The sequence below is a fragment of the Trachurus trachurus genome, assembly GCF_905171665.1.
Source record: "Trachurus trachurus genome assembly, chromosome: 21".
NCBI lineage: Eukaryota > Metazoa > Chordata > Actinopteri > Carangiformes > Carangidae > Trachurus > Trachurus trachurus.
In genome coordinates, this window is record NC_139899.1 from 23344675 (window position 1) to 23371287 (window position 26613).

General features: G+C 41.6%; 1 protein-coding gene across 2 annotated transcripts; it reads right to left on the minus strand.

The window, feature by feature from the left end:
• Positions 1–530: 530 nt before the first annotated feature.
• Positions 531–26010, minus strand: trappc10 (trafficking protein particle complex subunit 10). 2 transcript variants are annotated; one of them, XM_083996244.1, is made up of 23 exons: positions 25842–26010; positions 22208–22289; positions 21223–21358; positions 16593–16792; positions 15802–15997; positions 15547–15658; positions 15212–15459; positions 13969–14115; positions 13030–13144; positions 12565–12641; positions 12269–12360; positions 11312–11452; positions 9860–9969; positions 9209–9759; positions 8866–9007; positions 7803–7961; positions 7208–7437; positions 6890–6990; positions 6641–6764; positions 4907–5071; positions 4574–4754; positions 3180–3374; positions 531–1816 (listed from the first exon to the last, which is right to left on the minus strand). In XM_083996244.1, exons 1-23 carry the CDS (start codon positions 25900–25902, stop codon positions 1566–1568), a joined length of 3816 nt encoding a protein of 1271 aa, XP_083852370.1. In that variant the 5' UTR covers positions 25903–26010; the 3' UTR covers positions 531–1565. The 2 variants fall into 2 exon arrangements, with proteins under 2 accessions (XP_083852370.1, XP_083852369.1); XM_083996243.1 differs by having other exon boundaries at positions 3159–3374.
• Positions 26011–26613: the final 603 nt, after the last annotated feature.

Consider the following 26613-nt stretch of genomic DNA (forward strand, 5'->3'; position numbering starts at 1 on the left):
ACACTGTATATGAACAATCCACTGGTAGGTAAAGACAATAGATAGACAATAATGTGCACTGGCTGATCCTTATTTAAAAGTCTCACCTGATCAAACACACACATACACCCATACACACACACCCGCACACTTTCACACATACACAGAACTACAGTTGAACAGATACACACGACACACCGCTAGATCGAGCCCGGCCTCTCCCGTCACCGCCGCCGTTACATCTGAGAGGATAGGTTAAGTGCTGATGTTTGCATTGGACTGAGAGAAAACGAGCTGCTGCTTCTGTTAAAGATCAATAGAAACAAAGTTATTCAATAAATCTCACTGTGCTCTTGAAAAAACATCCAGAACCAAAGACTCCTCAGTCATGCCAGAAAAAAAAAACATGTCTTCTTTGCTGTAAACTGGCAGTAAATATCATATAGTGAAATTTCAAATTCAATTTCACTATAATAAATAATTTTATTTCTGCCCTTAAATCAAGAAAAAAAAAACCTGTGGTGGTATTTTAACACGATTTATCAACTAACAACCACCACAGTCTGAAAAATTCACCAGATTTTCAATTTGTATCCATTTGTAACTGGTTTTACACAGTATAAGTGCTGGGATTGCTGTCGACTGTCATAGTGATAGTCACAGACATCCTACAGGAACCAAAGAGGTCACCTTTAGTGTAAACAAAAGTCAAATTTTGGGGTTTTTGTTGCGGTTTGCTTCTGTTTATGTCGCCAAAACATGACGACAGCACCCAAACATGAGAGCTGCTCACTGGTTTCGGAGAATTAAAATCTGATTCCAGGAGATTTTCAGTCACTGTGTCAGATTTAGGCCTCAACATGATGATCAGAGAATCAATAATCTACTCCAGCGTGGGAATGTTTTCTTAAATCGGCACGACGGAGGAGCCCCGTGGGGACACACGGACGCGTCTCCAAAGACACGCTGACGCCTGGTTTCGACTTGCATCGTGTTTTCAACAGCAACTGGAAAAGAGGGTGTCAGATATTGGAGGCAATGGCGGGCGGAGAGGCGCGGGACCAGCACTTACAGCAGGAACACTCAGTCAAAGTTACAGTACTTGAGTAGCTGATCGAGGGCATACACACATCTAGGGCTTTGGTGCATCATGGGACAATCAGGAGTGTTTTTTTTTCTTCAAAGTTCGAAGGAGCACGACAGGCGCCGATCGGATCGATCGGTCCATATATATATTTATATATTTATAACTATAAATCCATCCAATGAGCTATGTACAAAGTATGGCAAAGAATTTATTATTTCAATTTATCAGCAGATGTCATTGGCTCTTCACTGTCCAGTCCGTAATGTCTCCAGTGATGTGAACGTTTCATGCTTAAGGGGGGAGGAGGAAGAGGAGGAGGAGGAGGAGGAGGAGGAGGAGGAGGGGGAGGGGGAGGAGTCCACACCGGCAACCTGCAGCAGGCAGGGTGTTGGACATGGACTCATGGACCCAATCTGCCCCAGAGCAAAAGCTCAGCAGAGTCCATCCGGGGCGTGGGGTCAGTCCTGTGAGAGGAGGACGGGAGGCGCGGCCACCAGGGTCATGTGGCGTTGACCTCCATGATGTGGTCGTCGGTGGAGGGCAGCACCAGCACCTGCCGCGCGTGGCTGTGGTTGAACACCTGGCCGGGGCAGAAGGGCTCCAGACGGGGCATGGCCACGCCCTTCTGCTGCTGGTCGCCGCCGCTGCCCACCGAGTGGATGCTGCCCCGGCTGCGGATGCTCGCCGTGTCGGCCTGGTCGTCCAGCGCCTTGTCCAGCAGGGACAGACTGTCGTTCTCCACGCAGCTGTCTGAGGACGGCAAAGAAGCACAAAGTTACGCTCTGGAAATCTCTGGAAATCTATCGTATCGTTTTTACATCGTGGGTGGCCTCAAAGTTTACCAAGTCACGGTTTCAAAACCACTAAAATTTTCCGTCATACCGACATCCTGCGGTGTGAGCTGTTGTTTTTATGATTGTCAAAGTTGAATCTTCAAACATAATTGACTAAATGTTGAATGGCCTGGCCAAATATGCCGATCGATGCCGATTTAACAGATGTGTTTCAGGTGCAGTATCCAAGGGACCCGACAGGAGTCAGTCTTTGTTGTCATTACATTACGTCTAGCAGTGTGGCTCAGGTCAGAGAGGTGATGCTGTGACAACGCCGTTTAACAAAAGATCCTTTTTGGGGTGTCTGAACAAAAAACTCTGGGGAGGCGTTTTGAGATTTAGCCACTCTGGGACCCGTTTCCAAAAAACAGCCTCCAAGATTTTCTTTTCTTTTCTTTATTTTTTGTTTTCTATTGACTTATTGGCATTGACTTTTTATTTGTCACTTGTGTTTTCTGTCTTTAGTGCAAATCAATTTCCTCTGGGACATAATAAAAACTGAATTGAACTAAAGGACTGCATTTATTTTAATTAGAAGAATACAATTATTTATTTAAACTTAATACACATTTACTAATGATCCCAATATTCTATACGTTATTTAAAAATAAAAGACTTTGTTCAATGGAAAAGTTGTATTTTTCTTTTTTAACCCAGACATTTCAAAACAACATGTTTTAGAGCTGCAATCGCAATAAAGCCAAACTGTGAAACCATGATATTATAGGTTATCATACCGTCAGAATCTCATACCGGCCCATGGCTAATTGTGGGTCACTCCTTTGTGTTACAATAACAATTTGAGGATGATGTATGTATTGTATGAGCGAACCGATGACTGTCAGGTTGTTAAACTAAATGGACAACACATGTTTGACAGAGAAAATGAAAAATTCTAATCAAAATGTTCAATCATATTAAAATCTTAAACATCCAATACACTGCTGTGTGATTTTCCCTGTTAATTTAAACTTGTCTTGTGTTTGTTTGCAGCTTGTCTCAGTGCAGCTCCTCCTCAATAAGTAGCACAGCTCCCTCTGCCTCTCTCAGCTGCTGCTGCACCACCTGCTGCTGTTTGTCCGGCAGCTGCCACAGCATCAGCGTCGTACCTGCTGTTTTACCACGTGAGCGACTTTCACTGCTTTTCCTGACAGTAAATTGGAAAGAAGTGCCTCTGCTGCTTCACGGTGAGTTCAAGTCTCTTTTCTCTCAACAAACTTCTACAAAGCTGTGTGGGTTTGTTATTTTTTTGTTCTTACGTTCCGGGGTGCAGGTCTTACCGGGGTCGGGCTGGATGGCCACCGCTGCAGTGTGAGGAAGGTACTTGAGCACTTTGATTTTAGGGAAGGGCAGGTGTCCAGCGAACAGGGGCATCACCTCGATCTGGACCTTGTGGGTGGCGTTGGCCGTCATCGGCATCGACACCATCCCCGAACTCTTCCCACACACTGCCCAGTTACTGCTGCTGTCAGCCACTGTGGACAGACACACACACAAGTTGAAGTCACAAAGAACTGGTATAACATGTACATTTACACGCCAACATCAAAACTCACACTGACATAACCACTGAGATAATTTCACTTCCAATTTTTCCTGCAACTTAAATCTTAAAAATCAGTCAACTGATTATTTACTTCATTTATTTGCACCTTTTCAGTCCACTTTTACTCTTTCTTTTGTAATTTCATGGTCAATAGAGCTCATTTACACACAATATATACTTTTTGAGTCAGAAATCAATCAAGTTACTGTTCTGAAACTATTACAGTTGCGTGAATCTTTTCATCATTGGTCAGATTTTACCAATATAAAATAAGATTTTATTTTAATGAATAAAACACACAAAAATGAAATAAGAAATAGTGATCAGTGTTGTGAGGAATCGTCAATGTTATTATTATAAGGCCTGAAAAGAAACTATATATTTGATATGAAAACATGTGACAATGGGTCAAATTTGACCTAAAGCCAACAAGATGGTCAATTAAGTCATTACAATAAAGGTCTACATAATAATTTAAATAAATTAAATTAAGATACAATAACAACTGAAGTTAGAACAGAGGCTTTCGGACAAAGGCAAGCTACAACTAAACGCACAACCAAAGCTGAAACCTACGGCCTACGGCGGCGACGACGGCGACAACGACCGGAGGAGAACCGTAAGTTTCGCTTTTACCCACCACGTCTCTCCCTCGACGCAGAGGGGAGGGGGGGGGGCGGTGATTCGTATCCGTGCAGGGAAGTTACATAGTGCAGTTTCAGCCGACGCGACCCCGCTCAGGCTGCAGCGGCAGCACCATTCATCCTATTAACCATTTTTCTACCATTGCAATGAGTCTGGAAACATTATTTTAAGGCCGAAAAACTCCGCAATGTTGCTTTAAGTGTTGTTCTTGGTGTATTGGAGGATTTATTTCTGTAATATTTTTTTAGATAAGGTAGCTAAATATTTTACTGTAGTTGCAAATAGTGACTATTTCTTATGTATTAATAATCATATAATCATTTAGGGTCCATCTTAAATTATCTTATTTAAAATCATGTTTTGCAGATTAACAATGTTTCTGTTCCATTATAATCTGACTTTGTAACATTTATATTTACACAGAACTGCAGAGAAAACTCAGAGAAACCCCCCGGTGGTCTCACGTGGATCCTCCAGACGTACCTTCATACATGAGCTTGGTGGTTTTGAGACCATCAGTGTCAGTCTTGCTCTCCTCGGCCATCTCCCCCTCCGCAGGCTCAGTCAGTCGTGTTATACACACCTCCAGTCCGCAGAGGAAACCAGAGCGACAGTGCTTTTCACCAGCAGGAGGCAGGATCTCAGCTCTCACGCTGTACAACGTCTGACAGCATCAAACACACACACACACACAGAGTGGTTAATTCAGGTGGGAGAGGCAGAAAAGTCTGAACATGTTTGGTTTTTGTCTGTCCACATGTTGTAAAAGATCGTCAGCTCAGAGCTGAAGTGAAGCTGAAGGTGTTGAGGACTTACAGTGACTCTCTCCAGCTGGAACTGGTAGTGGAAGGGTTTGAAGGCAGAGACGTCTTGGTTGAGTGGAGAGAAGTTGGCAGAGAAGACACACTGGAGACAGGAAGGCAGGTCGTCCTTCCACCTCACCTCCCACAAGCAGAACACACTGTGCTTACTGCACAAAAGCTGCACATGAACACACAAAACACACATAAGATATGAAACGGATGAATGTTTGATGTTTGCTTTGACATTTCTTACAAATGAAACTGATGTGAGTGAAGAGACATGTATGTTGACTGTCAGGAAGTGTCTGCTCAGATGTCAAAACTGCTGTTTGTGCGACACGCTAACACTCAAATTTTAACAAGGACAACAAAAGCTAAACTCTAAAATCTGGCACATTAAAACTTTTCTTCTGTCAGATTCACACAGACACATCCCTCAGCTCAGATGTCTGAACCTCCTTTCCTCCACATATCTGAGCTCATCGTCGCCCTTCCCATCCTGCTCAGCCCCGCGGAGGAAACTCATTCTGGCTGCTTTGTAAACATAATCGTTTGTTTCTGTCACTGTGCAGAGTTCATGACCACGGATCTGGGGAGGGGGACACTGGGAACAAAGGTTGTCGGCAAAATTCAAAGCTTCACCCTCAGGCTCAGCTCCCTCTAGATGGAAGCTGAAACTACGGAGGAAAAATATGTCTTTTTATATCTATCCTCACCTGTGTGAACATGAGGTTAGAAACTGTTTTTCACATTCCTAATATTTCCTCATAAACACCACCTGTTACACCGTATTCGCCCAAATATAAGACGACTCTGGTTACAGGACGACCGCCACTTTTCACGACACATCTTTTTGGAAAAGACTTTGTAAACCAAATCTTGTATTAAAGGGGAACTACGCAAGTCCAGTCGCTTTTCCGCTGTTCTGCCAACCCTCCTCCCAGCCATGTGCATTTATTTTCAACGAAGCCGGCGAGGAAGCAATCCATGGGGCGGTGGATAACGTTACATATCATATACGATGTTACGACTTGTATATGTGTGTAGTCTTATCTGTCATAAACAAGAGGTTACCGGTTATGGAGTTTTCGACCAAGAGTTAAAGGGACAACGAGGAGTTTGTATTTGGTTATAAAAAAGACTCATATTAAGGTCATGGGAATAACGCTTTCGTCCGTCTTGCGCCGGTCCAAGAATTTCACTGTGCATGGAGGCTCATGGGAAAAGTAGTGTGAAAACACTTTGCTTTCCAAAACTCCTCGTTGTCCCTTTAAGGTGAAAATCTTGCATAGTTCCTCTTTGATAAAGAAAATAATTGTATTTGAAAATAATTCAAACTGTCCTCAACATCTTCACATGTTTCATCGTGTAACGCCGTATTTCTTTGCTGCTTGACAGTTGTTTGCTGACTCTGCAGAGTTTATCTTCATTATCTTAAAGTTAGCACCAAAACTTCTTCATAGTTTGTTAACTTGTTTTGAGATGCCTTGGTCACAGTCTTTCTGTGAGTCTTGAACGACAGCTCTGATCATGAGGGGAACACTCGTAGTTTTAGGTGCCACCTGCTGTTGTGGATGTATATTGTTGTTTTAAAGTGAGTATTGGACGACCTTTCTTTTTCAGATATATAATATTATGAGGTCAGTTTGGTAATAAAATCCATATATTTCACAAGCACTAAACTACTTTCCCTCCTGCTTGAACCTTTGCACTGATCCTTCCAGTTGTTGTTTTGCTTCCTGCTCACCTGCTGTGCTTTAGTGTTGAGAGACTGTAGCTCCAGTGCTGCATGCTGCTTCTCCGTCAGCTTCACTTCAGCCAGCGTGAAGCTCACATCCGACACGTTCTGCAGACACACCTGGATGTACTTCCTGTCGGGTCACGGATCGGTCACAGATCAGACATGCATGGTAGATGATGCTGTGTTCACTCTGTGTGTTAACGTGATTTCTCTTTGGGGGCGCACACAGGGGATCCTGTGAGACCGGAGACTCACCTGTTACCAGCAGAAAGCAGCGAGTGTTTGGTCTTGAAGGGGATGTAGAAGGTGAGAGCTAGCAGTGTGGAGTAGATCGACCACGGACAGTCGATAGACATCTGTGGACAGACACGGTCAAACTTTACTACCGAGTCTCTTTACTTATAAGGAAATATTACATTAATTATGTAATTTTAGGTCTGCAACTAATGTTTATTTAAATTACTGATTAATATGCTCATGATTTTGTTAATTAATCATTTTAAAAACATAAGAAAACTGAAAAATCTTTGTTTTAATCTCTTATCCCTCCACATATGTGTGTGCGCTGCTCACCCTCTGGTCGATGGCGGTCATGGGCGTATCAGGATGACTGTAGCTGCGTGGTCGATGGCGGACCTCGCCGTTGGTCAGCCTCTCGTTGGCGGGCCGCTCCGACCCGGACGGGATGATGCACAAAACCTCCAGCTGGAACACCAGAGTGTGGTAGGGAGGCGTCGGGGGCAGGCTGATGCTGGTCACCTTCTCAGACGACTGGATGGAGAGGACGCTTTCACCCACCAGCTCTGGACAACAGGAAGGAGGGAGGAGGAGGAAGAAATGAGAACTTTAAAGCTTCGTATGTTTAAGTTAGTGGGTTTGCAGACAGTTTTTTTTGTAGGAACTTAGTTTTCCAAACATAACTTATGCAGGAAACATGGCTACATTGGGGCGATTTAGAGAAACGGTAAATTGACATTGAGGAAAACCTGCATAATCAAACTTCAAACATGGCTCTGTCCTGTAATCATGTACACAAGACACAGGCTGGCAGCTGTGAGATAAGATCAAAACTTCACTTTATGTCAGTTTTGATTCTAGTTGAAAGACTACGTGAGCGTCTAATCAATTAGCCGATTCAGATAAAGCCTTTGGTGAGACGTGAACCAACCAGCAGCGGGGTTGCTGATGCAGGCGGTGCAGCTGGCGGAGGGCAGGATGGGCATGGTGTCGGTGTTGCTGAGCTGCAGAGCGTCTCCTTTCTTCACCGAGTAGTGACCCGTCAACAGAGTGAACTTCACTATCTGAGGCAGACCGGCTAACAGCGGCTCTGCAAACACAAACACGATCACAGTCAGCAAAGCCCAAACACACACTCATACACACACTCACACACTTCAAAGTGGTTTATATCCACAGTACATTCACAAACATGGTGGTAATCAGCGCAGCAGAAATGTCTGATGTAAGCTGCAGCTAGGATGAAACTAAACATTAATCAAGCTCAGAAACATCTAAAAGGGCAACTGAGTTTGTTATTAAAACAAAAAAGTATTTTAAAGTTATTTTTAAATTTAAAAGATGGAAATATTGAACTTGAACTTCCTCCATCAGCAACTTTAACGCACAGCTGATGAGAGAAGTAGGAACCCCAATCAAATGTTGATGCTCTCCTCAGTCACAAAACAAAATGATCATGCAGAGATGCAGATGATTTCAGAGATTTCAAAATGCACAAGCCATGTGTGGAAACTGCAAAAAATATATACTTCATTATTTCAGCGCCACCTATTGGACAAATGTTGACTTTTTTTTTTTGGTGCTTGAGTAGTGAGTGGAATTTGCAAGTTTTTCTCCAGTGCTTTTTACTTCATAAACATTTTAAGATAATAAATAAAATATATATATATTAAAAAATGATAAGAATAATTAGAGCAAACACAACAGAGACACATTAGCGTTCGCTGCTTGGACCCCTGAAAATGTAGGTCAGGAATCATTAACACTTGACATGACGAGTTTTTGTTTGCAAGCTGCATTTTTAGTTTGTTCAATGAGAGAGACCTGGGAGTGCAGTGCAGCCCCATTTTTAACACTGCAGGGGGGTATTAAAGGGGTAGTTGTCTAGAGGAATTCATGTCCACAGGTAAAAAAGTAAAAACAAACCCGAAAGCAGTGACCAAAACCCACAACATTAGATTTTAAGAATTCAACATCACATAAAAGATTCAGACCTGAGAGCGGCTCCACCGTGAGCTGAGGCTCCTGAGAATACACCTCATACTGGACCGACGGGTAGATATGAGGCAGCACAAACTGCACCTGACCCACTGTGGCACAGAGCTGACGCAGTGTGTAAGTACCTGGCTGCCCACTCTACGAAGAACAACGGAGAAAAGTAATGACAGTGAGAAAACAGGAGAGAAGGTTTTATGACACGGATCAAAGCAAATGTTGAGAAAGAGAGAAAGAGAAATCAACAGATACATTCAGTATCTGCTTATACAGTAAATGTCAAATGGTTGAACATCTTTTAAAAAGGTCACACTTTTATCTTGTCATGTAGGCGTCTCTTACTGGTGCTGTGAAGATGATGCTGTTATTCCCAGGCTCCAGTTTTACATCCTGCACCTTCAGCATCTGCGCTCCTTCCTTCATGGCAACGGTGGGCGGGCTGACGCAGTTGGGCGTGTCTGGCGGTGAGTTGCTGTCGTGCCGACGCATTACCAGGTGCGTGTTTTTACACACCACTCCCGTAGAGTTGAGAGAATTGTCCGACGGACTCCTGTCGTGAATCTCATCCAGCTCTAAAGGAGGACGCGAGGTCGACGAGGAGGAGGAGGAGGAGGAGGAAGAGGGCCCCGCTGACGAGCTCCCCTGGTTAAACTCTATTGTCCCTGGGTTAGTTTGTCTCTGAGCTCCTTTGGATCTCCCGTGAGTCCCTCCATGGTCCACGTCGAAGTGAATGCTAGCAGCTACTTGTTGTATGTGCACCGACACGGGCATCAGACATCTCAGAGTGAGCTCCACCTGCAGGACGGCTCCAGAGTGCACAGAGGCCGTCCCGGGGTGGAACTGTAGCCGTGTGAGCTGGGCGAACACACCCATGCTCAGAGTCACTTTGTGGGCTGTGGAGGAAGCAAATCAAATAGATAATTAATAGTTAAATAATAACACATTTTAGACAATTGTGAAACTGATGACACAGTGTTGAACCTGGTTGCTCACCGTGATCTCCAGACTTTCCAGCAAAGGTCAGAATTTCCTGACAAAAGTGCTTCCTCTCCTCCGTGGTCAGATTAACGTCACCGGCCAACAAGGCACTGGTCTGCAGGTAGCTGTGGTGGGTTGTAAAGGAAACCAAACACTATGGTGGCACAGGTACAAGAACTAAGAATAAGTCTCCAACATTGCCAGGTTTTGTTTCCACAGATATATAACAACAGGGGAAAGGACTAAGTCAGGGGTCATTTTTTTTCTTCAGTTATTTTCTGAAGTGCAATAAAAAAAAAAGATTATATAATTAATAACTTCATCTGGCACAAACTGTATTGTTAAAGGGATAGTTCAACATTTTGGCAAATTGGCCCATTGCCATAATCCCTATAGTCATAGCAGTAGGTTCGTTACCTTTAATTGTTGGTGCAAGCTATTTTTAGAACGGCGGAGCAGAGCCGGATTGTGTATTTGATGAGTCTGATGAGGGAAACCAAGAAATCCCATTAGCCGTAGCGTAGCTCTGAGCAGCTCGCGGCTGTGCTCCGCCGTTCTAAAAATAGCTTGCACCGACAATTAAAGGTAACGAACCTACCTACTCCTAAAACTATAGGGATTATGGCAATGGGCCAATTTGCCAAAATGTTGAACTATCCCTTTAAAATAAAAATTAATTGGTCTTAAATCAAGAGTAGGGATGTCACAATTACTTGTTTTCACAATTTATCGTGGTATTAAACGCCACAATTATTTGATCGTAAAGATTCCTAAATAACGTCACTTCCCAAATAAGATTATGTTGGAACCATATCGGCTGATGTGCGCAAAAATGAAGGTGAATTCTCAGATACTGGTCCATTTAACTAACCTAACATTGAATCGGTAGGAATTTAAATGTTAGCGTGTCATTTGTATTGAAAAAAACACAAAATAAAACAAAAAATGATTAAAATTAACGTAAACATTTGGTATAGATGACAATTTATGACCTGAATATTTCAAACATTTCCCCTGGGGATTAATACTTGGTCCTATATTAATAGATACTTGAAATATTTTGTGTAAACAATGAGTAATGTAATTATATTTTGACTACATTTGATTTTACACATTCATAGTGTTGTGAAATTAATTAATGCATAATAATTGTGATAATCGTAATACCGTGATTATAATTTATTTCTCTGACAATAATCGTACCAAGAAAATTTGTAATCGTGACATCCCTAATTAAGAGTAAAATGTTGAGGGTGTATGATCAAATTATTTAAAAGAAAACTACTGATACTGCACATGTGCAAGTGTTTATCAAAGAGCCCCTTAACCTTAATAAAAGCAAAATGCACACAGAATGATTCTGGCTCCTGGATGGTGGTCATTTCCTCTGTGCACCACAGGAAAGCTGACGTGTTTTGACTGTTCAGTAGCCACATGTGACACGGTGTGACACTGTGTGAAGGATACTCTTCAGTTCTGCCCAGCAGCTTCTGACACTCAGCGATCTGTTTCCTGGTGTGAGTGACAGGGAGGCTCCATCCCTCCGATACGTACGACTTCAGAGCTTCCTGTAAGAAGGTTTCTGCCCGCTCAGGGTCTCCCTTCCTCCTAATAAACACAAACACACAGAAATGTAATCAAAAATAAGGCAGGAAAGAACAATTATGTGCTTATAGACTTATTCTTAAAGCTTTTTAGAGTGAAATCAATTTAAAAGGCTAAAGTAAACACAAAAGATAGACTGACAGAGATTGGAGCCGGTGATAATAAGTGATGATAAATGTCCATGAGCTGCTGTGACTCAGCTTCAATGAATCTTAAGCAGTTTTTTCTCCCCCTCGTTAGTAAAGGTGTTGTTTTCAGACCGAAATACATGTCAGTGCTGACGAGCCGTCTGCTATTGGCTGGTGTTCGACATCAGGTGATGCTGTGATCTGTATTTAAAGATGATGACGCCATTTCCCATCAGGGATGAGCAGCAATAAAAGCAGAGGGACTGATGCATATAAAATGTATTCATTTCATCCTTTGTCTGTTTAATTAGTTTTATTTATGAGCATATTTATATTTATACATGTATGAACTTGTCGATATTCAGCTCTCTGCCATTGTTTTCTTGTTTCATTAGTTGACTCTGGCTTTGTTTGCATATTGTGTTAAATGAAGTTAATTTAAATAAATAGAAAATAAAAGCAGAGGGCCTGTTTAATTCTTTACACTCATATTCTGTCGCTGCTATAAGAAATTCACATCATGTCTTCACATTTATTGTACAGCGCTGTCACATCCCTCATACCACTTGAGTGCTTTCATTAATTCTGCCTAATTAGACCTCATTAGGACTGTATGGCTGTTTACAAGTAGTGATTGATTCACATGGCTCTTTAATGATTTCAGGAAGACACTGACAACCGAACCACTTACATGTAAAACTCAGCCAGGCTCTTCCCCACCAGTCTGGCGGACCTCAGCCGACCGATGGCCCTGTACATCTCCATAGCAGCATGAGAGAGTTCCTGTTGTGGCCGTCAAGGCGGTGGTGACGGAGGCAAGAGGGAGAGAAACATATTATCAGTTTTTCCAGGAGATGAGGTGTTAAAAAACATATTGATTTAAAAGAACTGGTACTGGGAGGAATTCAGAGAATGTGTCGACTTCCTGCTTTGAAATACAACACCAAACTGCGGCAGGGCTTCTGTTTTTTGTTTTTTTTTACTTACGAGATAGTGTCTTTCAAAAGCTTCCACAGACGACAACGCTTCTTTTAGCTTTTTGTAAGGGCTCTGCAAACTGTTGACTGTAGAGGAGGAGGAGGAGGACAACAGAGGAACACAGTTAATTATTGCCTTTCAATTATAACTTAGGATTCTTTCATTACACCTTCATCGGCACGCTCCACAGAACAAACTCACTGAATTCAAACCCTACAGGCCCTGAGGCATTAAACTGGATTTGTGCCGAAATAAACAGAATAAAAGCTGAATCTGAGCACACGGCAACATGTGGATATGTTGCTCGCCTGCATTACATGATAACCAGTAAATAAATCTTCTTTAGGGCTCTAAATCACCCGCCCACGTGTTCATGCCATCAGTGGGAGGGGTTGGCATGAGGTTGTAAATCACAACCCAGCAGGAAAGAAATCACACTGTGAGGAACACCGTAGGAGAGTCTGGACGACTCACCGGTCTCAGGCCGCTCATCTCCCAGTCCGGCCAGCAGGTCTACAGTCCGGTTCAGGTCCTCAGACGTGGGGCCCTTCTCTGACACCAGGCCACAGAGCTCTCCCAGGGACTTCAGCTGGAGAAATGTAATAGAAAAACACTGGTTATTTGGAGAAAATGATTCTATTTAAATGAAAAAGCCCATTTGTTTAAAGAGATTTACTCGAATACTTGGTGGAAAAAATATTGACAAGTAACATTAGTGGTTTAATATAATGATGTGATGATACCACTGATTTTTATTCCAATCCATTACGTAGTAAGTAAGTAAAACCAACGGTGGCACAGATACCGATACATTTTACTAAAGCTTCGTAACCCTGTCCAAATTTGCCAATTGAGAACAAAGTCTTCAGGACCAAATTGACCATTTGAATTCACATTTAAAGGAATAGTCTGCAACTTCTCTGAGATAGCAGCGAATATATTACAGATTATCTTTCTTATTCTTTGATTGGTAAAAACCACTTATTTTTCAAAAATAACATCCAAACTTTAATCCTCCTGCTCTCATTAGGTCTATGACTTCAGATGAGTGTGTGTGTGAAAGGAGTGCATTGATTTACACAAGCAGATGTACAGTAGTCTCTTCCAACTGGTGGGGAATATGTGCTGTGAAATAACTGTCTTACTGTCTTGTTCACCCTAAATTAGTGCAAACTGGTGATAGTATCTATACTTTATTATGAGTATTGATTCCAAAATGGACACATCTACTGTAGTATCAGAAGCATTGATACTTAAGTATCTATCTGTACATCACTAGTGCAACAGCACAGCAGCAAATAATAAATACATGACACCTTATTGATGGTAAAAATGCACAAAGGTATCATGACACATTGTGGAAGTTACATAGGGGATCAAAGTCAAAGCTACATCATCTCATCGGTCCGTTACCTTGTCAGTGGCGTACGCCCACAGCCCCACCGTGTGGGAGCAGTTTGCTGCTAACTGGGCAGCGTCGCAGCAACCCTCAATCCTGTGCAAAACCTCCAGGCAGCTGAGGAACACCCAGCAGTCCAACGCTCCCTCCAACACCGACACCTGCATTAAACACAGAAACATTTAACTCAGTCTGTTCTTAGGTTTGTTGTCTGTCGATTTAAGTATGGATAATGATGACTCCTAATTAGCTGGCTTGACCGTTAGTGTTGTATGGAAACAAGCCTTTTGGCTTTATTGTGTTTTAATCCTTTTGAACACTTGTTTAACGTTGTTCAATAAAGTTTTCAATTCAATTCAATTCAATTCAACATATGAATGAAATATGGTGATACAGCACCACTTCACCAACATCACTCGCTCAGACTGGAAACTCTTTAAACACTGTTGACATGACATTAACATGTAGATTGTGGGAATAAATTGGTATTTATGGGCTTAACATTTAGAAGTGACAGAAGTGATGTGTTTCCAGTATTTATCCATTTTTTACAGTTTCACCTGTTATCTGGTTTTCACACACTTAATTACAACACTTCACTTTATTTATGCTTCTAAATGTAATTTCCATTGACCACATTTGACTTAGCATGTGGAACAGTCCATTTTTTTTTTTTTTTTAAATGACCTAATTTCACTATTTTTCTGTTTGGCCACAGACAGAAACACTTGAAGATTTATTTTTTGAATACTCTGAATGAGACACACCACTTTGTATGGTATTTTTGTGCTTCCATTATTTTTATTTGAATATTTTTAATAGCTTCCAAGTCTTGTGACCTACTGAGCCCAAACCAATGCAGACTGGTCTTAATACTCTGAATGAATAAGACAGACCATTTTGTATGGTATTTTGGAGCTTATTCTATTTTCCATTAATATTTTTAGGAGAAAAAAGTTTAAAGTTTGGTTTCCCCCCCCCCAATAGTTTCCTAGTCATGTGACCTACTGACCCCAAACCAATGCAGAATGGTCTTACTACTTTAGATGAATAAGAAACATCACTTTGTATGGTAGTTTTGTGCTCTCTCTATTTTATATGAATATTTTTAGGGAAGAAAAATAGCCTTTTTATCCAATAGCTTTCAAGTCATGTGACCTACTGACCCCAAACCAATGCAGAATGGTTATAGTAAGGTTATGATGTCCAAAGCCAGAGTGACAGCAGCTGTAGTGTATATTGACTGAGTGGGTTTACCTCCAGCAGGCGCAGCTCCTGGACACAGTTGTGTAGCAGCTCCAGGGCTCTCTGCGTGACCTCCCAGGGCCTCTGGAGGAAGATAAGTAAGGTGCATTGGCGGGAGAAGAGGTAGCTCCTCAGATCCAACAGGCTGGCCTCTCCCCGCTGGATCCCGTCTCTCTTCTCCATGTCGATGGGCCGGCGAAGCAGCAGGCCGCTCCAGCTGCGCACCGGGGCGCGGAAGGAGCCGAGCCAGTTCGCTGTGTCTGCAGAGAGAAGGAGACGATCAGAAGCCAAAACTACTAAAAACTGAAAAACAGAAACTGCACGAATAAATAAATTACTCCACGTACCTCCAGCTCCAAAGTTAAGGACATATTGGGTAAAAAGGGCATCTAGTTCATCGTACTGGACCAAGGCATCCTCAAACTGCTGCAGCATCTCAAACACAAAGGCAAGCTCCTCCTGCACAATCACACAATCACACATACGTGAGAAAAAACAGCACCTTTCCTGCCATGGGAGTCAGTTTCGGTCACAGAACAACCTCTCCTTCTCCTTCTCTGCCTAAAACCAATTATATTATATTCCTTCTTTGTCCTGCATACCTGAACCATGAAGTATTCGCAGAAGCTCCAGCCGGGCTGGGTGCGTTTCTCTCTGAGCGTGCGCATGTCATCTTCAAAACGTCCGAGGTTCTTGGTGAAGGACATGAGGAGGAGGGTTCGCAGCTTCAGTAATAAGGAATTCCAGGATTCCTGAGAGCGAGACGAGTCCTTGAGAGGATCCGACAGCACCACACACCTGCAGGACGAAAAGGTTCATCAACACGGTTTCTTGCCTGACAACATACGTATAATAAACTGTTATTTTTGTCTTTATCTTGCTAACATTTTAAAGGTAGTTGTTTTGATATTTAGTCTGACCCACACTCTCAAAACCAAAGATTTAATCTGGTTCAATTCAGGAATGACAGATAAGAAGGAAACTATTACAACTGAGAAGCTGAATCCAAACAAGAAGAAAACAGTCACAGTCACCAAACTCATCAACTAATCGTTTCAACACCACATCACATTTCCTCTTCAACCAAATCAATCAAACTTTGTTTACAGAGCACTTTTCATACAGAAGGAAGCAGCCCGAGGTGCTTTACATAAACAACAGACACCAAACAATCCTTCAATGTTCACACGCACTCATGTAGAATTAAAAACACTGAGGAACTAAAAACACTGATGAAACGCTATTTTACACTCAACATTTTGAAACGAGAAAACATGAGAGAATAAATCAAAAGAAGATAAGAAATATAAAAGGTACGGAAAATAAAAAAATGGTATAAAACTGTTCAGGTCATAAAAAGATAGAAAAATGTCACTTCTGCCAGTTTCCTCACCTGTCGTTCTGTTTGTTGCAAAAATCGCTGCGGATCTTGTCGACGATGGACGACCGCGGCAGGATGTTGGTCTTGTTCTTCTTCTTGGTATCGTTGGTCTCCACGACGATGATGACCCAGTCTGGTGAGCTGTGGGTCCGCAAGCTGTTCTGCCAGCGCAACATGTCCTCCTTCACCACCGTCTTGTACATCTCTGTGTCCTGAAACAAAAACACAATCCATGTTTTAATGACACATTCAGAGACGTTTACACTTTTCTTATGCACATATGAAGGAATATAGCAAATAAAAACAATGCTGCCAATAACATTCATGTTAAAAGGAGGCAGGATCTCATTAGATTTCAAAAACATTCCTCACAGTGAACTTATTTGAGGATTTTTTGGAACTAAAAAACCATCACAGGTGTATTAAATATTAACAGGGTCATGTAAAAAATATTATGAAGGAAAAAGGAGGATATTCCTGTCCTTTACACGACCTGCACTCAGTCAGGATGTTTTCACACCAGTGGACAGAAGAATGCTGACCAGCGAGTTTACATGATAACTAAACCTACAGCTGCTGCTTGATTTACAGTGTTGTGTGCTGCTGTATATTTGCTGGAGCTGATTAGAAGTGGGATACTTTTACTTAATGGGCCAGTTATTATGCAACAGTCCGCTGGCAGGGAGAGGAACTGAAGCTCTAGTTGTTGTTTTTTTTACGCAACGTTCCTGAGGAGAACTTGTAGTTACAGGATCATTTTTGGATTATGATCAGATCACACAAGTTGCTTCGAAGCGTTCATCTAACTGTAGCATTTGAGGTTTATAGTGATTTTTTTTGGTGCAGCTTATCACGTGTTTGTTTAAGACTGTGCACACACCCATGGAAAAACTCACAGCTGCTTTTCAGTTGCACCGGCTGATAATTTCTGTCTGACTGTTCTCGATAAGAGTGTCACTGCCTCGCACAGTCGGCCGATTGTGGATGGATCCATCATCGTCTTTAACGCTCACTTCCTTGATCGCTGCAGTTGAGTTTACATTACGATGCTAAACAGGTCGGGGCAGAACTGTCTGTGGTTTTTACGATTTCAAAACAAATACAGTGCGACTGATAATAAGTGCTGTATGTTTTTACTGCCTGTGCCAGGTCACAGCTTTTTTTTTTTTTTTTTTGTCCTCCCGTCCTCCTCACCACCTGATAAACTGTAATGCTGCCATGCTGTGTGTAGAGGAGAGGCGAGGCTGCTGCAGCGCTGCCTGTCCGCCATGTTCAGTCTGCTGCCTCTCCAATTAGCTTTGTTAGCTAAACCTCTTCTGAGGTACTGAACTGTGTTTGTGCACAAATGAAGTGTAGCAGATTTGAAGTTTTAACTGGAGCACAGAAATCGTCCACCAAAACAAGAGAGACAGATGAGACTAAGGAATAAACTGAATATTATCCACCTTCAGTCATCCACTTGATTACTAAACAGCACTTTGCACAGACTGAACAGCCCAGGTATCACAGATCTACAGCATTAAAACAGTGCAGGTGTTAACGCTACTATGTCCACCCTGCACGGACACACGGGCCGACTGCTCCCCACACGAGAGCCAGGCGCGATCTTTAGGAAATGTCATGATTCACAGGCTGATGACAGCACTTCCTCCAGCTAAGCAGCTGCTCAGTCAGCAGCAGCAGGTTCCTGCTTCCCTTCTTGTTTTTCTGCCTCCTCTGCTTCCCCCCGAGCACAAAGTGGACAGACGTCAAGTTCACATTAACTGGCTGACTCCAGGCTCACAGAAGTACAATAATACTAGATATAATACTAGATACCTATACAAACATTTTCTCCTTCTTTCATTTAAACTGTAAATTGTAAAGTCAACCTTCAGATATAGAGTCATTACAATCATTATAGTCATAAATAACTTACTGAACTGTCATTTCTTATGTTTATCACACTTGCACATGGAGACGTCTGTGACCTATTTTTCACCCAGACAAGATAACTTCCAAGTGCCAATCTATTATTAGGGTGTAGACAAGAAGGTGTTTTTACTTATCTTGCTAATGAGTGGACTAAACAAACCAGGACTCTGTTCCTTCAACCTTCAACTCAGAGCATTTATTTTATTCACCTTTCAAAGTTTCATCTGGTGCAGAAACAAAGCACACAGAAGAACTTTCAGGTTCAGGATCATCGGTCTAATTAAGTTCCTCTGTTTTTTGAGTTTCATCTGGTGGCAGCAACATTAAGAAACTGTCTCTGAGTTGACTCAATTTCTCTGTGATCACTTATTGCATATGTGAACATCACTGATCTCACAATACGAGCTCCCAGTTAAGTAACAGTCAAACAGTGATCTACCTCAAAGTCTCAAAGCAGAAGCTACAGACCACACGCATCAATAAGAGGGAAATAACTCCAGAACCAAAACCAGAAATCACACCACTATTATCATATAAAATCATCACTGATATAAAACTAACACATAGAACGAGTTTGTGTCATTGTTTCTTTTTTATTAGGGTCCGGGCAGCTAAGCTGCCGGGAACCTATTGTATTCCTAGGAATTCTTCTTCTTCTTCTTCTTCTTCTTCTTCTTCTTCTTCTTCTTCTTCTTCTTCTTCTTCTTCTTCTTCTTCTTCTTCTTCTTCTTCTTCTTCTTCTTCTTCTTCTTCTTCTTCTTCTTCTTCTTCTTCTTCTTCTTCTTCTTCTTCTTCTTCTTCTTCTTCTTCTTCTTCTTCTTCTTCTTCTTCTTCTTCTTCTTCTTCTTCTTCTTCTTCTTCTTCTTCTTTCTTTCTTCTTCCAAGGAAGTCATACTTCCCATGGGCGAAAAGTCACCAAACTTTGCACAAAGGTTCAGTCCCATGCCAGATTCACTCAACTCCAAGGACATGTGCTTATTGTGCCCCCCCTCCTAGGGGGGGCACAATAAGCGTTTAAATTTAAAAACTTTAAAAATTCCTACCAAACCAACGGTAGATGCTACAGTGTTGAAACTTCACCACAATGTAGCCTCAATACTGCTGAAACTTTTGTCCACTTAAACTTATTACAAATTATGAAGTCCATCACTCTGTTTTTTTCAATAACTGTAAAACTTTAAAATGTATCTCCTCCCACAATTTTTGCTCAATTGTCACCAAACTTGCTACAGAGCATCTCCAGACCGTCCTCCACAAAACTTGTTTCTCGGATTTTTGATTAAGCAAAAATTGAGCCTACAGTGCATGAAAACGTTTGACTGTAAACACTACTGTAAACGTATACCATCAAATTCTTATACATTTTCAAACTTCCTGAAAAAAAATGACAATATTTTGGAGTCATGGTTGATGAAGTTTAGCAAATATCAGAATTTTATCTCAAAAACTGAATTTTTGAGAACATTTTGAATTCTGCTCTCATGGGAACAACTGCAGTCAATCTGAGAGTGGAATTTATAAACATCATATTTTCTCTTATGAAGCAAAACACGTATCCTTAAAAACAAATCACCAACATTTCCATGCTGTCAAGATGCAATTTATATATTATCAGATTTTTGTTTAGATGACTGAATTATTGACATTTTGACCATTTCATCACAACAGCTGCCCGGGCACTGACTCACCTGAGTGGATAAATGAAGCTACACAGCAGGTCTCACGACCAGCTGATTAGCTCAGCGAGTTAGGACCTGGTTCTTGGTGTCAGAGATTGTGAGTTCGAGACCCAGCAAGGGTGATGATGATGACAGATCAAAGCTGCCCAGACACTGACTCCCTGAGTCTATTTGAGAAGACACACACCATGTCTCACTTCCAGATAATTAGCTCACTGAGTTAAGCGCTGGTGCTTGGTGTCAGAGGTTGTGAGTTCGAGACCCAGCCAGGGTGATGATGATGATGATGACAGATCAAAATGTCAAATGTCCTCAACACCAAACACAAGACAATTGTCCTAATGGTGGCATCACAGCAAGCTTCTAAATTTAAAGATCCAAATAGCTTGGACTGGACCATGTGCAAAGGCTCCTAACATCTTAGACTCATAGTAGATGTTTGACAAATACATATCATTATTTTACCTCAAAAACTGATTTTTCTTTTTACTGTGGTTTCAAATCTGCCTACACGACAGTGAATGGCTTAGTCAATTTGTGAAGCCACTGTTGAATGCCACTTGTCAATTAGCTCAGTGCGATAGTCAACGGTCTTTGGTTCCCGAGGTTGTGGGTTCAATCCTCAACCTATGCAAATTGGACATTATAAGGACAACTGTCTTGTCTTCCTATTCTCCTGTTTGTTGCTCAGAATTGCCTAAATTTGCCCAAAAGTAGCCCGGACCCGACCCATTGCTGCGCAGCAGCTATAATTTTATTTTACCTTTTGACATTCTGCAACAAATGTAACATGTGCACTCATTCAGAGTATCAGCATGAATGTCCTTTTGTGACTTAGTTTCAATCCAACTTCTAATCAAAGTTTGGCAAATATGGACAGTTATGTGATTGGAGGAAGCTGTGAGATTTGAAATCCTCAGTGTCTTAACTCAGTCTACTGTCGCATTATGCAATACTTCATTTCCACTGTGCTCTCAGTAAAAATGCTGAGTGCCTGAATGATTGAGGCTTTGGAGCAGTGTGTGTGTGTGTGCTGTAAAGATACTCACGCAGCAGTCAGTCCAGTAGATGTGGAGGAAGGGGAAGGTGAGCAGAGCCTTGTTGCCCTCCTTGGGGAGGAGCTCCTCTTTAAACTGGACAAAATTAGCTTCAAGGTGGATCATTTTTGGTGCACGGCCGTAAGTCCTGAACAGAAAACACAACAGCGTTCGATGAGATCGATCCAGGACATAAATACGAATGCTTAACACCTCTAGCTTTCACAGGAGCTTTGTTTTACATGTGTTTATAATCATAACTGTGACATCAATGGATTAAAGAAAGACCAGGGCCTTTTCTTGAGTCAAGCCAAGAGACACACCACTGCAATATTTCTAATTTCCATTTTAGAATTACAGTATATTTCTTATTTGACAGAAACTCAACAAGCTGCTCAGTTAACCTGCAAAACGGCACCAACAAGAGCAATGATTTAGATCCAGATTTCTCCTTGCAACGATTAAACGGACTATTCAAAGACAGAGCACAGGTGACAAAGAGTATGCTGATACAATATCCTTCATGGACTCACTCAATCTAGAAATTTCAACCTTGAAAGGAAAATTAATAGTAGACAGCTCGTATTAAAAAGCCCAACAAGACTTTACTTCCAGCAGGACATGTTGTCTCTGACTCTGCACACAGAGATGATTTCTTCCCCGTGACCACCATGATTAAATCTCTTAATTCTCCCAGTTAATCAAGTTTTATATCTAATTACATCCTCCACTCACTGCTGCCCTCAACGATGCCCCCTATTTACTGTAAATGTTTCAGGCATTTAATGTCTTGTGGTTATGTAAGAAATTAAGAAGCATAGTAAAAGTGATGTGTAACACTGATCCACCTGTACCTGCTCACATTTACAAACCTCTATCAGCGGCCCATTAACTCTGGACCTCTCTGACACAGTGTAAACAACATCTGAGCTTCATAATGATAAATTAATACCACTTGTTTTTGTTTTTACCCATAATGCATTAGTGTTCAACTCACCTCCTCCATTCCATTGGCTCCCTGGGAAGCTGTTGGGCCAATGATGTGTAAAGAGACGTAAACAAGCCCTGGTCTCCAGCGCCTGGGGTGAGAAGGAGAGAGCACAAAGACGGATTAAAAAATCGAGTATGACAAGACATGGAGAAATTACAGAGCTCATAGGAAAATTGAAATATTTAATACGCACTAATTCTTATTCCCTGGTTAAGATTAACAAAGATGTGGGAGGTTGTTACAGTCAAACAACAACAACATGTCTCTTCTTGAGTATTCAACACCAAGATAGACATGAATAATACTCCAGGCTAAATCAAGTCTGTGTGTCAAAGAGTTTGTGCATCTGTAACAATGATAATTTAAATACAAAGAAAAGCAAAAAATCAGACAAACTTGAAAAATTTAAGAAAATTTACGATAAATTTCCCTTAAAATCAAGTTTTCTCTTAAGGATCATCCTCAAGATCAAACAGAAGTGACCAGTAAAGCACTAGATAGAAGATAAAAACACTGATTAACACATCCAGTGATCAAGGTGAGGCCGAGATGTGATTTTCATTCTTGACAGGCCGTAGTAAAGATGTCAAGGTTTTGTCAGGACACTTTGATTTGCGGTGCCAAGCGTCCATCAGACCTGGGTCAATGTCCTGCAGCGCTCTGCCTCTTTATCTGCTCTGTCATGTTTATCAGCCTGGCAGATGAACATGATGTGGACACTTGTTTTAACTCTGAGCGAGGTGGTGAAGACTGCAGCATGAACTTTCTCCTCTCTCTCTCTATTTGCAGAAAACCAGACACACTCTTCCTCAGAGTCTTTGCTGAGTTTCCTCCCCCACCCCCCCCACTCTCTCTAGTTTGTGTTGGGAACTGTGTTGTCGGCAATTTTGTAAAACGACATCACATCACGTGACTTTTTGATTTACTTGTGTTGTCATTTACAACAGAATAAAGGCTCCAAGCTAATCAACCGCTGAGAGCACAGAGCCATATTTATTTAGTGGAGCCATTTCCTCAGAAACACAGAACAACATTTTTATTTTTCATCTTAATCATGTTATAGATTATTTACTTCTCATTTCTGTATTCTCTGCAGTGCTCACTAACTAGTAATGCCTGCTTTCAAAAAATGTTTGTATGAAGACAGTATTGGGTCTTTATTGCAATTGATTAACATCATCTTTTAAATATTTCCTCTGCTGTGCAGCTACTTATTATATCCTCAGCAGTCATCACCAAACCTGTAGACCAGGCTCTCGCCTCACCCGACTTTCTATGACTCAACGTTCCTGATCCAGCAACGATCAGGTGACTTGAATTTCACAGGGGGTTCCTCATGTCAGAAACATTCAAGCTGTCCTGTCACTCGTGTGTAGCTGTGTGCACTTTGATAGAAGACAGAGCCTTACAGGACTGAGGCTCTTATTCAAGCTGCACTGGAACTAGGCCACCCATTCAACGAACCATGTAAAAAGGTCTTTTTTATAAGCGCTCCCCCAAGGATAAACAGGAACACTGGTCTTATACTGTTCACCCCGTGCAGATGTAAATACCCTCAAACGTTCTGCCAGACAGAAGTCGGCACTTAAATGTGATATTCATTCAGTTCTTTGTGCTGGAGCTGGGCCCGGACACTTCCCTTTGCTGCTGACAGGCTGACTGCACTGTAAATCAATTAGCCTTGCTGCTGCTGCTGACAGTGTTACACCTGCACACATACAAAAGATTAGTGAATGTGCTTTGCTGTGTGACATGTGATCTAACTGCATCATGCACTAAACCACTCATGCATGCTGCTGCTGCTGCTGCTGCTTTAGTTTATGGCAACGCAATATTTCCCGTGTGCTCTCTGGCCTAAACTGAACTTTGAATGTTCACAAAGGCCATTGAAAGTTGTTATCAATGTGGCCCCGGCAAAACAAACACCAGTAAAATCCCTGTGACTATGTGGAGCCAATCATACACACAGGGTCGAATAAAAAAAGTATGATATTGCTCATCTTGCTGGGAGACCTGTAAAAGCAGGTGCAGCAGGATGTTCACACACTCGTAACTTCTGATACAAGTGTTGATTTATCAATCTATAAATCAGTGTTATATTCAGCCATTTATGAAGTTTCTTTAAACAACACTTTGTCTACTACGAGGCACATGTGGCCTTGTGGGTAATTGACAGAGTGTAGACAATAGACAGACAGTAGAGAATGGGGTTATTCATAGAGGCACATAACATCTGAAACTGTGTCCTCAAATAACTCTGCATCCAACTTTAGGCAACTAGTGAAACCAATAATAAACACTGTCAAAGTTTAACTGTCAAGACAGTTTAAGATGATGCACCTTGTTGCAGGTGCACTTTTCTACCTCAGATAAAGTTTGAGTCTCTCCTGAAATTATAAGATGGATGGTTGAAAACCGCCATCATGTTCAAAAACACATTCCCTCCACACAACTTTTATCCATCTTTGCTCAGATCAGGGAACTGAGACTTTGGAGAAATTCTGCATCATTCAACTTCATCATTACTAAGGCTGCAACTGAGGATCAATGTCATCATTTTCTTAACAGCAAAACAGTAAAACCAAAATTGACACTCCCAAATAGTAGAGCCCAAGTTGTTTCATTTACTGTGGTGTAAAACTGAACAAAGCAGCAAATCCTGCCATTAGAACATATATATTTTTGCTTGAAAAAATATCAAATGGATCCATCAATAAGAAAAGTAGAAAACAAACGCTTTGCTGCTGAACAACTGATCAATTCTTTAGCTCTCATGGATCCAGAATTTGAGTAAACAGCTGCTAGTGTTTGTCACACGACCTGCAGGACTTCCTTGAAATTATCTCTAACTGTCCGACTTGTTTATTTATGTCTCCAATCATCAAAGGTAAAAAATGCACCAGCGATGACTTCAGTGAGATACACCTGATATCACCCCTGAGACACAGGTGTTTGCTAGATCCCACTCTCTTGGCAACGTGTGATTTAAAGATGTTCAATCCATCCATCAACACTGGTGAACTAACATGCCTGATACTTTTACTCTCACTATCCCGTTGTAAAGGTCCCACTCCTGAGCGGGGACACCTTAGGACCACTCTGTCCTAAAAATGGAGCAGCCTGCGGTGTGAGGTGAAGCCGGCTGGCTCCTAAAATAACCCAAATGACTCCAAGGGATTTATGAATGGCAACCCGACCCTACCGGCCAACAGACAACACGTATGGACCCGCTATCTGTCTGTATGTGCTGCTAACTAGGGGGTTAAAACGGTGGCTGTCCGGTCGGGAAACAAGGTGAAATCCTTCCCCCCAAAAAAACTGCAGCAACTGACCGTGACGTTTTATCGTTACCTCGGCCCTGAGAGTCAGTGGTGTAGCCGCTAAGCTAGCTTGACAGCGACACCGCTTCACAAATGAACACTTCACTTACAGCACAGACAGTGGCATGTTATATAAGCATGACAATATCAAAGCGTTAGCAAGTTAAAAAACAAAGCCACCCATTTGCTAAACACACTCACACACATACAGCGTTACCTAGCTGGTTAAATTAGTCTTTAGCCTAAGCGAGCTAATGACTGAAGCTAGCATGCTAACTGTCAAGAGCAGAGAAAATAATCCTTTTTTCAGAAACACTCACATGTCACAATCGGCTTGTTTTCCATAGTATAGATGATTGGCTTTTCCTCTTGACTCTCCATATGTGTTAGCGTTACGACTCCATGAAAATGTCATGCATACAAACAGAGCTTTATTATTAGTAAGTGCTTATGTGTGCAGTTGTGTGTTGAATCGATGGGGCCTGTGTCCCCCCACTGCACTTCCGGGAAGTGCGTAACAGTGCGTCATTAAAGGGCCGCGCTGTGCTTTTTTTTTTATTACAGGTAAGAAATATAGAAAGATCAACTGATTATAAAAACAAAACAAAAACAAATCATGCACTAAAAAATAATCCGCATTCATGATGCTGTCTACTTGCATTAACATTATCAGAAAAAATGAAGACTACTCAAAGTATTCTGTATTTTAGCTGTCTGTTTTTAATTGTAATGGTATAAAACATTGCTTTATTTATAAGTTATATTTCTGTATAGGCTATGCTATTTGTTTTGTTTTTTTCATCTGTGTATTTTGGCTGCGAAGCACATTGAGTTGCCTCGAGCAAGAAATGTGCTATATAAATAAAATGTCTTCTTCTTCTTCTTCTTTTGAAACTTAGATGCCCCCCTCAATGCAGAAAAAAACTCCCAAACTACTTTTTAGTTTTCATGCCATATTATGTAGCCTACAGCATTGGTTTTTACCTTCAAAATGTACAGTCATACCTGGCAACAATATCTTTGACACATGTCAAATGTCTGAGGGAATATGGCTGGAATTACTGGGAAATATAGATTCTATAATCTTTCATC